Source organism: Papio anubis, chromosome 10 (assembly GCF_008728515.1).
Source record: "Papio anubis isolate 15944 chromosome 10, Panubis1.0, whole genome shotgun sequence".
In the NCBI taxonomy this organism is placed as follows: domain Eukaryota; kingdom Metazoa; phylum Chordata; class Mammalia; order Primates; family Cercopithecidae; genus Papio; species Papio anubis.
This window is the reverse complement of record NC_044985.1, coordinates 121,384,822-121,400,522: the sequence shown is the minus strand read 5'-3', so window position 1 is coordinate 121,400,522 and position 15,701 is coordinate 121,384,822. Positions and strand designations below refer to the sequence as shown.

Below are 15,701 nucleotides of genomic sequence, written 5' to 3'. Positions count from 1 at the left end.
CTCAGACCCGGTGGCAGGTGTGCTGTGGGGAGGTCTCGGGGGGGCACCAACTCAACTGAGGTTGCTGTGTCCCCCTCACTCACCACTGTGCCCCGACTCACCACTGCCCCCACTCACCACTGTGCCCCCACTCACCACTGTCCCCACTCACCACTGTCCCCCCACTCACCACTGTCCCCACTCACCACTGTCCCCCCACTCACCACTGTCCCCACTCACCACTGTGCCCCCACTCACCACTGTCCCCCCACTCACCACTGTCCCCACTCACCACTATCCCCCCACTCACCACTGTCCCCCTAAGGGAGGAGACCACCCCTCATATTGTCTTATGCCCAATTTCTGCCTCCAAAGAAAGAAGTAAAAACTAAAAGGCAGAAATGAAATCCACAGCCCAGTGCTGTGCCCTGAGCCTGGTTAAAGATAGACACCTGACTCCAACTGGCAGCTATTCATAGATTCTAGAGGACAAAGGGAAAAAGTAGGAAAATCCTTCCTCTGTCCTGTTCTGATCTGATTACCGGTGCATGCAGCCCCAGCCAAGCATACCCACCAAGCTTGCCTCGGACGGGATCACCCTCTCATAATGAACCTCTAGAGCTGTGTCTTTGGGAAAAGGGACAGGAATTGCTCACCCGGGAGCTAGGTTGTTGACACCACTGCCCATCCCACTGCCACTGCCCACCACCATTGTCCCCTACCACTCACTTCCCCCTCGGGTCCCCTTTCACCACCACTCTCCTTTTCCCCGACTCACTGTTTCTCGACGGATATTTTCGAAACGGATGACGACGAAACTGATTTATTGAAATCTCTTTCGACTTATTTATTTGAAACTTTGACGGATGCATTTTCTTTTATTTATTTATTTTCTTATTTGATTTAATTTACTTTATTGATCTCTTTTGATTTAATGATTGTTTCTATTTACTTTACTTTTGAAAGAAACTTTTCTTTCGGATGGCTTTACTTCTTATTCATTTATTCTTTACTTTTTGATGACCAGTTTTCCGGATTTATTCATTAGATTTCACGATTTCTTTATTTACTGTTCTCGACGACACTTAATACTTTACTTAATTATCCCTTCTATTTATTTACCGTTGGTTCATTTTATTTTACTGTTTCATTGTTCGGATTTAATTACTTTTGAAATCTCTTTGTTTACTTTTCATTTATCTTCGCATTTCTCAGTTGAGATTTCAGTTCGATTTACTTCATTTTGTTCTTTACTTATCTTTTACTTCAGTTTTCATTTTATTTTACTTCAAAACTTTATTAATTGCCTTTCTATTTTCATTACTTTTATTTTACTTATTAAATGCATTTATTTTGATTAAAACTTTCGATTTATTTACTTCTATTGTTCTTCTGATTATCGATTGCTCTTTATTTCATCTGTCCTTCCACTTCACTGTCCCCTACTTTATTTACCATCCTCTTCATTTTACTTCAGTTCTCTACTTCACCACTTCGAAACCTTTCTCCATTCTTACCACCGGTTCTCTACTCTTTACTTCACTTATGCCTACCTATTCACTGCCCTTTACTTCCACTTCATTATCCTCTTGCCATTAATTTCCTGTCCTCTTACCTTTACTATTCTCTCTACTTTATCACTCACTTGCTCACCACTGTTTCGGAAAGCCCTTACTTTACCAGGGCTGCAATCCTGGATTCGATGTCTGAAACCTGCGAGACGACAGCAGACAGACAGACGGCCCCTCAGACAGACGCTCGAGGTCCCGCCTCAAAGTCATAGACAGGAAGAGCAGCTGCCCCCAGCTCACTCCTGGAGCCAATTTTACTTGTGTTTTCCCTTAAGATTGGCGTCCCAGCCACATGCCCGTCTTGGTGGTCCCCTTGGCGTTTGTCTTCCATGGTTGGTGAGAAGGGGGTGTTCCTTGTGAGTCACCCAGGCAGGAGGAAGGCAGGATGGGGGGCGTTTTCTGGAGTCTCAGGGAGTCTGGCTCCCATGAGGGACTGGAGGAGGGGCCGTGACTGGCAAGGACAGTAGTGGCTACTCTTCACCTAGCAGTCGGCCACCCCCACTGGCATCATCCTTGCCCAGCCCCCCTTCCACTCCTCCCTCCCTAGGCCCCTCCTCCCACAGCAGCCGGGGGCAGCTTCTGGAAATTAGAATCAGGCCCCATCACCCCCTATTCAGATCCTTCCAGTGGCCCCCAGGGGCCTTTGCCGTCCACCATCCTCACACTCTCCCTTCATCACTCTGACCCGGTCTCAGGGTTTCGTGGCTAATCCCTGCACACACCAAGCTCACCACCACCCCAGGGCTTTGGCACACGCTGCTGCCTCCACCCGGACTCCTGTCCCCTGGATTTGCCAGGTTGGCTTATTTTCCTAGTATCCCTCCTGACCACCTTATCTAAATCGCCCCGCCCCGAGCACTCTAGGGGCTCATCTTCACTGACTGTCTTAATCACACCTTTCATGAACCCAAAGGATCTTGTTTGTTTGTTTGCTGTTTATCTCCTTCCACTAAAAACACAAGCTCCAGGAAGGCAGGGGCTTGGTCTAAGACATTCGCAGCTGGATCTTCCGTGACCTACACAATGTGGGCTACATTTATTTGCAAAGCAAGAAGGAAAACATGAAGGGAAAGTCCAGAGCCTGACTTGCTCCCCTTGAACAGCTCTAGGGGACATGCTCTTTGTCCTCAGGGAGTGACAGACACCTGCTGATGAGAAGGGAAGTGGAGGCGGGTCGTGGGGGCTGGCTGTCCCCACAGTCTGAGGGGCAGAACTTCTCCTCTCTGTAGGTCTCCAGGGAGGACAGAGCAGTGCCCAAGTCTCCTCGGCTGTCCCTGGGAGGCCTGAATGCTTTGGCTCTGCCCTTTGACTTTTGTGCACTATTGATAGGTTCCAGACCCAGATTCAAGCTCTGCAGCCACAACTCAGACTCACAGATGGCCCTCGGGATAGAGTCCAGTGCTGAGGTCTGGGGCTGTCCTAAATTCCAGGCCTGCTTCTAGGCCCCCATCCTGGGTCAGGGATTGTGTGTTCATCACCTTTTTCTTGGTGGAAACCCTGCCTGTACCTCACCAAGTTGAACAGGAAAAAGGGAAGGGGTGGAGGGCTCAGTGAATGGGTGCTGAGCCAGGTGAGTCCCACAGAAACCCCCAGGTTCATGCTTGGCCTTCAGAGCTGTGCATGCTGGGCCAATGGGGAGGGCTCGGTGTGAGCTGTCAGATGGTTAGAGCTGTCAGATGTTCAATGCTCGGGTGTGGTCACCATCTGTGTTTGCGGAACCCAGTGCTCCCCTGTGCCTTCCAGACTACCTCGCTCTCTGCCTGCTGGACTTCTGAGGCCGTCACTGCCACTCTGTCCTCCAGCTCCAACAGCTCCTCATCTGTGGTCCTGCTGTGCTGGACGGGGTCCCCAGGGCCCTGGGAGCTCTTTTCCTGTCTGTTGGTTTGATGGGCAGCCATGCTCACCTATGAAAGAGAAGGACGGAGGCTGACCGGCAGCAGGAGGGAGTGCGGGGTCTCACCCAGATGGGGACTCGCCATGACGTTGCTCTCCTCTGAATCCTGGGAGCTGGTTTCACAGCTGCAGAACCCATCAAGGGCCCTTGGTGTGCCCCTGTGGGTGGCTACCTCCCTGGGGAGGGCAGTGGCCAGCTGGGACTGTCCATCCCTGCCCCTACCTCTGCAGGGTCCTGCTGAGACCCCTGGGGGGTAGTCTCACCTCTGGGTCCGCCTGGGGGACAGCCCCAACTGATTTGCCCCTGTCAGGCTCTGCCTTTTCATCCTTGGCCTCCTCCTCCTCGGACGAGGTCCCCTGGTCACTGACGTTGCTGGTCAGCTCCTCCAGCTTCTTCCTCAGGGTTTCCTCCTCTACATCAGCCTCCGTGCGCACTCCAGCACCTAGACCCTGACAGAACAGGCCAATGGGCTTGGATTCGGCCAGTCATCTGGAGCCGTGGAGCTCCAGGGCTGGCTCTGGGAGATGGGCCTGGGGCCAGCACACCTAGGGTTTCTGCTGAGCTCAGCTGCCTCCCTTCTCCATGCCGGCTTGTCCAACGTGCCCCACTGGGGCCCAGTCCCAGACCCCAGAAGCAGGCTCTGCAGGGCTGGGGGCTCCCAGGGAAAGCTGGCCACCACTCCTGGCTATCTAAGACCCACTGTTTTTTTCCCTTCTCATCCCTTCCATTTAAGGGTGCCTCTTGTTTATTCCAGGCTGATGTCCTCACTCTAGGGATGGGGAGAGAGGGGTGTGGACTCACAGATCTCTGCCCACTCTCTCTCAGGGAAATACACAGACAGCCTTGGTCAGGTCCATCTCCAGGGGCTGGACTCTTCCCACGCTCTGACCAAGGATTCATTTAGCAACTGCTATGGGACACTCCTCTGTGGCACACAGCTCCTGATCACATAAAACCGGCCACTGGACTGCGAGTTCCCTTGTGGCTTCCCGTCAGGCCGTGTGCCCTTCGGCAGGTCACTCAACCCCTCTGCATCACAGTTCCCTCAGCTTTAAAATGGTAGTGATAGCAGTATCTAACCTGCAAGTTCTCATACAAACTCAGTTCAATAATCTATATAAAGTCCCACTGGCCACCTTGTCTGTGGGCAGGAGGCAGGGAGGTTAAGGGCAGGCTTTGTCTGTTGTGGACGCTGGCCTTTCCTGAAGAGTTTTAGGCGCCAGCTCTCAGAAGGTAACAGAGTTATGTGATAAAAACACAAAATTATCCCAATTGCCTCTTACAGCTAACACTGTGCTAAGGTAGGTGATGAGATTTAAAGCGTCGCTCATTTTGGCTGAGGCAGCTCCACTCTTTAAAGCTTGCTTAGGCCAAGAACCTTGCTTAGGCCAAGAACCTTGCAGACATCCTGACTCCTCTTTTTCTCTCGTCCCAAATATCCATTCCTGTTGGCTTTGCCTTCACGAGGCCCCCAGGATCGGTCTGCCTCGCACCACCTTTGCTGCGATCTGGTTCGACCACCGCCTTCTCCCAGCCGGCCCTGCTGTCTCACTCCCACCTCCACAACCTGTTCTCAGGAGGACGGCCAGAGCAACCCCTGTGCCCTCAGCCAGCTATCTTCTGCTCAAGCCTCCCCATCCCTTCCACAGTAAAAAGCAGAGCCTGGACCATGGCCTGGGAGGCTCCATTCTGTCTGACTCTGCCACTACGTCCAGCTCCAGCCTCTGCTCCCCTGCCTGCCCCTGCCTTGCCCGCCTCGGCCAGGCTGTCTCCCGCAGCGGCTCCTTCCTTGGGACCTTAGGAGGGGCTGCAACACTTGATCTTAGATAGCCACACAGCGGCACCTCTGCCAGCTCTTTGGACAAATCTCACGCTCAGTGGGGCGCCCTGACTGTCCTGGTTGAAATGCCACCCTCACCCCAAAGACTTTCTGCCTTGACTTATTTTTCTCTACCTTCCTCCACCTCCTGACCTGTGTTCCACTTGTTGGTTGGTGAAGGAAACCAAAATACACCACCCCAGAATAGACTTCTGGGACGTATTTCCAGCTGTTTATTCAGAGAAGTTGCAGATGGGATCGCTCAGAAAACCTGTCTTTGTGTGTGTGTGTGTGGGGGGGGGGGTGGGAGGTGGATTTTGTCTGCGGAGGAAAGCTATAGGGGTGAGCTGAACACCAGACAGACGGGCTTTCTCTGAGACCCCCTCCAGCGATCTTAAAATGACACTGATGGCTGACACTGACACGTCAGACGGAGACACCGCCAGCACAGGCTGCTGCCAATTCTTCGAGGGCAGCTCCTGGTTACCTGAGAGATTTTTACCTCCATAACCAGAGCCCTTCCTCCCCTCCCCCTCCCATGACCTTGTCACCACTGCAACCCCTCAGGAAGCCCCAAGCCCCATCCGTCCTGTCGCCTTGGGTGTAAACCTCAGTCATCTGTCCCTGCTTCCAGTCCCACGTTCACAGGACCCCCGTGTTCATGTGCACGGTAACACGTCGTTGGCCTTTTCCCTGTGACCTGTCTATGCTGAGTTCCCTTCAGCAGACGCAGGCCCCGCCCTTCTGGGGGAAACTTGATGTTCCTGCAGTTGCGTGTTTCCTGCCTCCCCTGAATGGAATGCAAACCCCACGAGGCCCGCGTTTTTGTTGACTTTGTTCATGGCCACCTTCCTACCTTCAGGGGCCGGCACTGGGAGCGGAGTGGCTCCCTGTGTCTCCCGACTCTTCCCAATGGTGAAGTCACACAAGTTAGCAACACGGCCAGGAAGACGGCGCCCATTCACTTGTCTGCCCGTGCACCTGTCCGTTCACTCAGCCATCCCACATTCCGAGGGCTTTCCCCTGGCCCCATGAAGTCGACTTTGAAATGTGAGGTGACGGCCACCCAGAGATGCCACCTGGGGAATTTTAGTGCCGCCCTTCGTCCCTTCCTTTGGGAGCCGTCACCTCCACTGACACTGGAGGACTGGGAGGGAGGGAGGGCAGGCGCCTCCACCAGGAAGTTGCTCACAGCCCACGGTGCCCCTGGGTGGCATCGATCCCTCCCTCACCCATCAAGCTGAGGATATTACGCACGATCATCTAATTTTCTATTTGGACGAAGCCTATTGAGACAGATCGACAGGGCTGGCTGCCTGGGGTCTCACAGACGAACACCAAGGGGATAATTAGATTCAGTCAATGAATAAGCCGTATGTTTCAGCCGGGATGCTTTTCCGTGAGGCTCCACTTTCCTGACAAAGCCCCCACATCACAGAGGCCCTCGGTGGAAAGATCGGGAGTGACATTCAGCCTGTAAACGCCACTGGGTTTGATATGAGCTGGACTTTGTCCCAGAGTGCACGGGGCTGAGCAACTGCAGAATCCCCGTGAGAAACGGAAGCCCAGCACCCATCAGGCAGGACGTAGCAGAGCGATGGGGTGTGGGGGTGGAAGCTGGTGGATGCCTGGGAGAGGCAGGGATTGTCTTCACTTTGTAAGCCAGTAAATAAACTCTCACACACACACACACACACACACAAACCTACACACACAACACATGCACATGTAAACACATGTATGTATGGAAAACACATGACAACATACGTGTGTGACAGGGACCTGAACCAGCATGATGGGACACAGCCAGGGCGACTAACTCGTCCTTGTTTGCCAGGAATTTCCAGGTGCAAGCCCTGAGAGCCCCTAACAGGACACTGGCCACCCTAGGTCCAGCCCCCTCAAGGTGGAGGGCTTGGCTGCCTCTCAGGTCCAGCTCCTTGATGGCCCAGAGGGCCATTCCTGCAAGCAGCGTCCCCTCGCGGGGAGTGTGTGGGCAGTGCAGGTCCCATGTGGAGTCTGTTACTTCTGACTTACTAGTCCCTGGGCTGAGATTTGTATGAGCAAAAGGCCAAAGCCAGGAGCTACCAGCAAGAGCCACGGCAATGGTGGCCGCCCTTTCCCTCTGCAAGGGTAACTCGTTTCTGGGTGGGCTGGAGTTAGGGCCAGGCAGGCTATCAGACGGCGGGTCCCAAGTGCTGCCGAGGGATCAGCAGGGTGGGGAAGGAGTTGGGCAGGGAAGGGGTAAAGGAGGTGAGTGACAGATCTCCAGTGTCTACCTGAGAGGCAGAGCTGAGGCCCGAGTGGAACCTGGGTCAGTGTATAGCAGGGGGCTGGGGGCGGCCTGGGGGCTGAATGGCTCGATATGGACCATGGGGTCCGATGGGGCTCTGGAGCTTGTGTTGGGGCCACTCTGACTCCAGTGCAGGCGAGGGCCCTTCTAGAGGCATCCCGCGGGAAGCAACGCTCTCCCCAACCTCCCTGTGCTTTCAGCTGGTGCTCTCCGGCCAGTGATGGGCTGAGTCTCACTCACGAAAGCCTGGGCCTCAGTTTCTTCATCTATAAATGAGGGAAAGAAATGTCTACCTTGCAGGGGTACTGCAGGATTAAATGAAATGATGGCACATGGTCAGTCTAGCCCTAGCCACCTCTAAAGCATAGAGCACAGTAACCCATCCCCTTACAGATAAAGGCAGCTATGGTCCCTGCTGGACACATGGCATGTGGGCTGGGCCTGAATCTCCCTCCACTCTGGCTGGGGTCAGAGCCTGTGCAGGCATAGCCCTTGGGGTCTAACTTGGGGCCTGTGTGCTCTGCTTCCCACTTGGTCTCATGTCCTCAGCCTGAGCTTCACCCAAATCTGTTTCTCCGGAGTCCTGGCCCCAACAAAAATGAGCAGCTGCAAACCTAGGGTGCTACAGGAGTGTCCTGTGGTAAACCATTCAAACTTAAAACTGCGGGAACTTCAAATGATTGGGAACCTTGAGAGCGATGTGGCTATGTGGCCTGAGTCAAGTGGCATGCAGCTTCAGTTTCTGCTTTTCCCTGTAGACGATTAGGAAAGACAGAGTGGTGCCAGAGATGAGACTTCTCTAAAGATCATTACCCCTACTCATGGAGTGTTAAAGCAGTCTTCCCCGAATTAGTAAGCTGTAACCTATTGAATCGCTACAATGCAATTACAGGCCTTGTATGGAAAATGCTGCAACACTGAGAAACTTCTCTGTTTCTGCCTCTATAAGTGAAACTTTAAATTCTCCTCTTTGGAGCGCTGACCCCTTTCCTTTGGAGTCTGTGTGGCCCAGAAGGCTATCCTCAAACTTTGTGGTCAAAGAAACTCAATACTTAATCATATTTTCTGAATCTCCTTATCTCGGTGCCCAGGTGCTAGATGTGTGGCTGTGACTCAGCTAGAATGGAGGACTGGGTCCCCTACTCCCTCTGCACCCCCAGCTGTCTGTCTGCCTGTCTCTCAGCCACAAAAGCACACACACACACACACACACACATATGCACGCACACTCCTGCAGCAGGCCATGGCTTGTTTTACTTACTCCCCATCAGGTTGTCTTGGTGTGTTGCTGTGGTTTGAATGTGTCCCCTAAAGTTCATGTGTTGGGAACTCAATCCCTGGTGCAATAGTATTGAGAGGTGGGACCTTCAAGAGGTGATTAGGTCATGAGGACTCTGCCTTCATGAATGGATTAATATCATTATTGAAAGAATGAATTTGTTATTCATTCCAGGGTGGTTGTTGTAAAAGCAAGTTCAGTTCCATCTTGCTTTCTGTCTCTCCTGCCCTCTGTCACCATGTGCCATGTGGTGACACAGCAACAAGGCCCTCACCAGATGCCACCCCCGATCCTAGACTTCCCAGTCTCCAGAACCATGAGCCAAATACATTTCTGCTAATTATAAATTACCCAGTCTGTGGTATTTTGTTATAGCAGCATATAGCAGACTAAGCTGTGCTGATGATACATTCACAAACATGGTGCGGAAGGAGACTCCACCCTGCTTTGGTGCCTAGATCTCAGAGGCTGTAGGGCCAAGAAAGTTTCCTCTCATCTCCAGTTATGTCCCCTGGGAAGGCTGTTACACCTGTGTGCCCTCCAAGTTCTCTCTCATTCAAGCTCTGGGCATGAGGGGTGGTGGCAGGCCTGGATGGGACAGACGACTTCACTCAGGCTACGTGGTGGGAACCTCCTGACTCTCTGAGAACTGCACACAGAACTTAAGCTTACAAACAGCAAAATCTCAAAAAACTCTTCTCCCAAAAGCCCATGTCACACCTCAGCCTCCTTTAAGGAGCTGTGGGGGCCCTTTCTCCTTGCCCAGCCCCTGGTGTTACCTTGGCCAAGGGAGGCAAAACTGTGTTCTCCAGGTAGGTCAGCAGGTGTTCCACAGCTGAAATACGCTTATTCAGCTCAAAGATCTGTAGCAGAAGGAGAGAAACAGTGGGCAGAGGACCCAGCGCACTCCCACCAGCAAGACACTGGCACCCACCACCTCAGAAGCACCAAATTCCCAAGAAGTAGAAGGAGAGCTAAGGCCACCACCCATGACATGGCCTGGGAAGGTTAACTGTGAAACCCATTTCTGACACCACGAGTTCTAGAACACCAAGCAAAATGTTAGAGCAGAACCAAGAGCGGAGAGTAGGACAGTGAAAGTGGCAGGAGAGGAGCCGAGTCCAGCAGGACAAGGAGCTGAATCTGGAAGGTTGTGATGTTGTCATTACTGTGGACAGCCACTGTCACTGCTGGTACTGAGCAGCACAGGAAGATATCAGTTAATTACGCTACAGTGATCAAACTAGCAAGAGCCTTGGGTCACTAGTAGGCTAGGAGGCAAGGCACTTCAGGTGACAACGTAAAGGGACCAGAGGTACGACTTCCTCATCCCTTGAGTCACCAGACTCTTGAGTCACCCAAAGTCTATTAGCTCCCAGACTGAGACATGAGAAATCAATTTTCTAGTTTTTTTCCTCGCTCAGCAGATGCATCTTTCCTGCCATTATCTCATTTACAGCTCACCTGGCTTTAAAAGAGGGAAGTGGTGCTGTGGAGTGTTAAGATGCTTTTGTATTGTTTGGTTGGTAATTAGTTGAATCATCACAGCACCAAGGGCTTTGAGTGGGCAAATCTCCCCGAAGGACATGATTGGCTGAGAAATGTCAACACCAGCATTTCGGTTAGACCTCGGCCCACGCCTTGAGTGGCCACTAGTAACTGAGTCACCCTCTGGTCCTGTTGAGCATCTGCAGAAGCAGAGATCAATACCCTGGGGAGACAGCCCTGGGCACACAGCCTCTGTCTCCCGGAAGCAGTGGGCTTGGCACACATGGGGACTCAGGAGAGGGTAACAGCTCCCCAGCCAGTGCCTGCCACCATCACTGGGAAATGTCACATCCAGAGTGGAAGAGAGGGGAAAATGCACACGGGGAGAAACTGGAAGCAGGATGGAGGAGGTCGGGGTTGCGGGAAGTGGGCAGGAGCTACAGGTGGGTGGCGGCGGCAGGGAGCCAGGGAGAGGCCAGCAGGGAAGAGTGGGAAGTGAGCTCAGGGTGAGTGCACGCTGCTTTCTGACAAGGCCCTGGCTGTGTCCAGGCTCCCACACTGAGGAGGTGACCAGCATGGACACAATGAGTATGATGCAACCCCGGCTTCGGGAGCGCCGGGCCCCTTTCAGACATGCAGATGCAGCAGCTCCTCGGTGACTCCTGAGTGCCCGAGTGGTGTGGGGGCAAATGCAAACACACTGGAAAAATCAGGCGCTCACTCTGCCTGCTGAAAATAGAGAAGAGGCCGGCTGTGGTGGCTCATGCCTGTAATCCCAGCACTTTGGGAGGCTGAGGGGGGCGGGGGCAGATCACGAGGTCAGGAGTTTGAGATCAGCCTGGCCAACATGGCGAAACCCCGTCTCCACTAAAACACAAAAATTAGCCAGGCGTGGTGGCGGGTGCCTGTAATCCCAGCTACTTGGGAGGCTGAGGCAGGAGAATCGCTTGAACCTGGGAGGTGGAGGTTGCAGTGAGCTGAGATCATGCTTTTGCACTCCAGCCTGGGCGTCAAGAGCAAGACTCTGACAAAAAAAAAAAAAAAGAAAGAAAATAGAGAAGAGACTTCCCACTGCCCCCTTGTCTTTCAGAGCTTCTTTCTCTGCTTATTCCAAATAAATTTAAAGCTTTAAAATGGCTAAAAAGCCTCTCTGCAGTCTCAAAACTCCGCCTGGGAACTGTGTTTTTGAAATGGGAACATCCCTGGAGATAACCCTAGCTCCCACTCCCCAAGAGAGGGCAAAGAGGCTAACGTGGGTGGGCACCTTGCTTCAGTTTGCAAAACTAGCTCCCATCTTAAAGATGTGTGAGAAGGTTGCTTTTCTTCTGGTTAAAGCCAACACAGTGGTCTCCGGTTATGATGCTAGAGCGAGGATGTACACTGCGATCAAAGGCGCCATCAGGTCCTCCCACTGGTGAGGACTGGTAATGGTTTGTGCTGAGAACTGTGTAGAATGGGCTGGGCCTGCCGGGCTGCATAAGGGCTGAGAGCCCTTCCTGTCTTTGCAATCTCTCAGTGGATTGCCTGGGGCATGTGCCATACGCTGGTTTGATGCTTGTTCAAGAATAAAACTGTCTTCTTTCTCTGCTACCCTTATGGAGAGATTTTCTGGGTAATGAAAAGATTTCGGGTTTTTTAAAAAATTAAATTTCTCCAAGAGTAGCAACTGCTCTGGGGGGAGTAGCATCACTCAGACCTGGGTGTCTGACCCTGCATGGGCACCAGTTGTCAGGATTATCACTTTACTTAGATACATACGGATGGAATACTAGGTATGAACCCCTTGTGCTTTCAATTCGCAACAATACCAAAGTTTAAAGTTTACAAATGCAATACAGACGCTGGCTAGGGATTAAAACAAACCAACAAAATGTGTCACTGGTGACACTTTTATGGGAAACTGTTCGTGTCTGTAGCCTGAGCACGCACAAATGGCCCCGCGGCCAGCCCTCGGGAGTGAGGGGGCGGAGGGTACGTGCCAGGGTGGTGTCCTCTTCCGTCTCCCATCTCAGCCCCCTGGAAGCTTCCTTCCTACCACACGTTTATGCCATCTTGGGCCTTGTCTGGGCTTGAGCAATATCTACAGGGAGTCTTTTCTGATTACCCCTCATCTGGAAAGCTGTGGCTGTAAATACAAATGCAAAGGCAGGCAACGCACAGCTGCCTGACTCCTCAGAGGAGCCGTGATAAAATACGATTCCTGAGAACGCTCAGGCTCTGAAGGCATGACTGGGAGTCTTGGGGTTGATGGGCAGATTGAGAGGGCTTCCTCCTGGGGTCCCATGGCAGTCACTTCACAAAAGCCCTCTAAGAGTCCGTCTGGGTTTTTTCTCTGAAGTACAGAATCGCTGCTGCATTTGGAGCTTCTTTCTGTTGCTTAATTTCCTCCACATAAAGATGCATGGGAAACAATCTAAGTGAAATATTAGTTGAGGTTGTGACATTAAATAATTCAAATAAAGCTGTTGGAACTTTAAATTCTAAGTCTTGAGAGGACATGTTTCATAGCTGAAACTTCTACCTATTTTTTTTTCCCCCTATAAATAATTAAGACCAAACAGGATTGGAGATAAGGGGCCCCCAGGTCACTGTTCCTCCGCAAGGATGTGATCCTGCTAACATTTCTACAGAAGTAGAACCTTCACTAGTCCACTTGGGGCCCTCTTTGTTTGGAGTCTGTGTTTCCGGGTGGCCACTCTCAAGCTTTTGTTCTGATAAACTCGATATACTAATACTTATTTATATTTTCTGAATCTCATTATTTAGGGTTGACAAAGTAAATACAAGTTCATAGGAATAAATAAAGAGAAACAATTCCAGAGGCAGGATATACAAACATGAACTAGAGAATAATTCCAAGCAGGTATAAAAGATAATTGATTTCAGCAGGGCTGGATACCATGATACGTATTTTACTAAATGCTACTAAAGTTGCTAAACTAAAGGTTTACTGAAAATAGACAACTTGATTCTCCTCTTCATCCCATTGTCTTCAGACTAGGAAGCTAGGAGATGCTCAGCCAGCCAAGGATCTGCCATGGGCCTCTACCTGGCCAGCCTGGGAGGTCTCTATCCTGGCCACACTGGGGAGGTCTCTATCCTGGCCACACCCAAGTGGTCTCTATCCTGGCCACACTGGGGAGGTCTCTATCCTGGCCACGCCCAAGAGGTCTCTATCCTGGCCACACCCAAGAGGTCTCTATCCTGGCCTCACCCAAGAGGTCTCTATCCTGGCCACACCAGGGAGGTCTCTATCCTGGCCTCACCCAAGAGGTCTCTATCCTGGCCACCCTGGTCCTCCACTGTCCCCTGCAGCCACAGGTCCCTGGATGGACTTGGCTGAGTCGGCTCTTCCCCTTTTTTCAGAATAACTGTAGAATGTGCCAAGAAAGCCACTTTCTGATACAAGGAAGAACTGTCTGGACTGTCTAGAGCTCTAGAACTGGATATCCTTTGGCCCAGTGATCCCAGTTTCCCAGGGTATAAGACTCAGAGAGGAATGCTTTCTGGGGTCCCCCAGCTGCCGCATGACACAGGACACTTGCAGCCGAGACTCTACCCTCCCTGCAGCTTCCCTGAGCCTGGGGGACCTCGCTGCCTGCCTGTGAGTAATGAAGTTGCTCTGCCCGACTTGTGCGTATTCCATGTTTCAGAACTAGATCTGTGAATGCAGGTGGTGGAGGCGTGAATGTTGCAGCACCAGGTCTGCTCTGAGTCCCTGCCAGGGCTCAGCACACCTGCAGCTTCCAAGTCCTCTTGGGACACAGAAACTGCAGGGCCCAAGCCAGTCACTCCCTGATCTGAGTGAAAGGACACTTCCTTGCATCAGGGCCTTGCTTGCTGTTACATCAAAGGAGTTCTATGCCTCAGGAACTGTGGGGCCAGTGGGTGAAGCGGCCATAAGTAGTCTCCATGCAGGCCTTCTCAGGGCCTTTCATGCCCGGCTATGCTCAGGGGCAAGGGTGCTTCTTTCAGAGACTAAGCGGGCCCTCAAGGAAGTTGGTGCAGGAGAAACTTCCACCCAGGGTTGAGGAAGCTTCCAGATGACACTACAGTAAAAAGTCAGCCGAGGGCACTGACTCTGGAGAGATGCTGAATTCAGAAACTGCGCACTTCTGCCCCGTGGACACTAGCCCAATTTTAGAACCCAAACCCCTGCGATTCCCCATATTGCCATGCTAGGAAAGGCTCTTTTTGAAATTCTGGTGCCCGTTTGCGGCAGATCATTTCTCTGGGTGCAGAAGCAAAGTGACAGGAGGTTGGAGGAGCCCCCCACCTATCATGCACGCGAAGGTTTGGCCCTGTGCGAACAGCCACGGGACAGATTTCCTGCTGAATGAGAGCTCAGAAAAGCCCGGGGCCCACTGCACACTTCTCCTTGCTGCCCACTCCTGAGCCAGTGCTGGTCTAGTGACTGCCACAGTGTAGGCCAAGGCCTTGGGAGAGGAATCTGCAGCCCTGTGGCTGAAGAGTTGGGTGATGCTCCATCTCAGGTTGTCCTGTGCACCGAAAGGCCCAGGCGCTGGAGAAGCCCTGGACCCTGCAGAGCAGCTTCTGTGTGCCTTGCCCACCTCGCCTGCCTCTTGAGAACCCCAGCCATGCACCATCTGCCTCCCTGCTGCTTCCAGGCCTTTCCTGACAAGGCTCAGTTTTCGCTCAGCCTCCCTCCTGACAGCCCACAGGCCCAAAGGGAAGTTCTACAGAGCCATTCTCTTCCCCAGCTCTCCCAGGAGGAGGGAGGAGGGGCTCTGTACCAGGCATCACCATGCCCAAGGAGCTGGACCTACACTCATCCAGGCACCAGAAGATGTGCCTGAGACCAGCCTTGGTGAAACTGCGGTTCCCATCTCCATTCAGAGCAGCCCCACTTCCCCTTCTCTGGGTTTTGTGCCTTAAGAGTCATCAGTTACAGAACAGCCCCCATCCTGTGATTACATTGCTGGAGTCAAGGCTCTATCAGAGACATTAATAGCTTGTGTCTTTCATTGCCTTAAAGAATCTAGTGGCCATAATGTTCTCAGAAGAAACAATATTGCCTTTCCCCCAGCAACATGAACTTGCTCAAATTGAAATCAGCTAACTCAACAGAATCATCATTTAAACGCAGCGAGCGGAACTCAGAGCACTTAAATCTTGTGATGAATTATTTCGTAAGTTAATGTCTACAATGTGAGTGATTCTACTAATTTAACAGGTGTTAAGTATTATGAGTGGAGTTTCTTGATGCCTATATAAAACCTGCTAAGCGGCTGGGCATGGTGGCTCACACCTGTAATCCCAATGCTTTGGGAGGCTGAGGTGGGCAGATAACTTGAGGTCAAGAGTTTGAGACCAGACTGGTCAGCCTGGTGAAACCCCATCTCTACTAAAAATACAAA

General features: G+C 52.1%; 1 protein-coding gene across 1 annotated transcript in view; it reads right to left on the bottom strand.

Annotated features, from left to right (window-relative positions):
• Nucleotides 1-1,650: 1,650 nt before the first annotated feature.
• The window catches only part of MLPH (melanophilin), a 62,259-nt gene continuing 48,208 nt past the window's right edge, over nucleotides 1,651-15,701 (bottom strand). The window contains exons 11-14 of the mRNA XM_031651719.1: nucleotides 9,615-9,698; nucleotides 3,708-3,893; nucleotides 3,299-3,454; nucleotides 1,651-1,692 (exon numbers count right to left, since the gene is read on the bottom strand). Of these exons, the coding sequence (XP_031507579.1) occupies nucleotides 1,651-1,692; nucleotides 3,299-3,454; nucleotides 3,708-3,893; nucleotides 9,615-9,698 (468 nt within the window). The remainder of the gene's footprint in view (nucleotides 1,693-3,298; nucleotides 3,455-3,707; nucleotides 3,894-9,614; nucleotides 9,699-15,701) is intronic.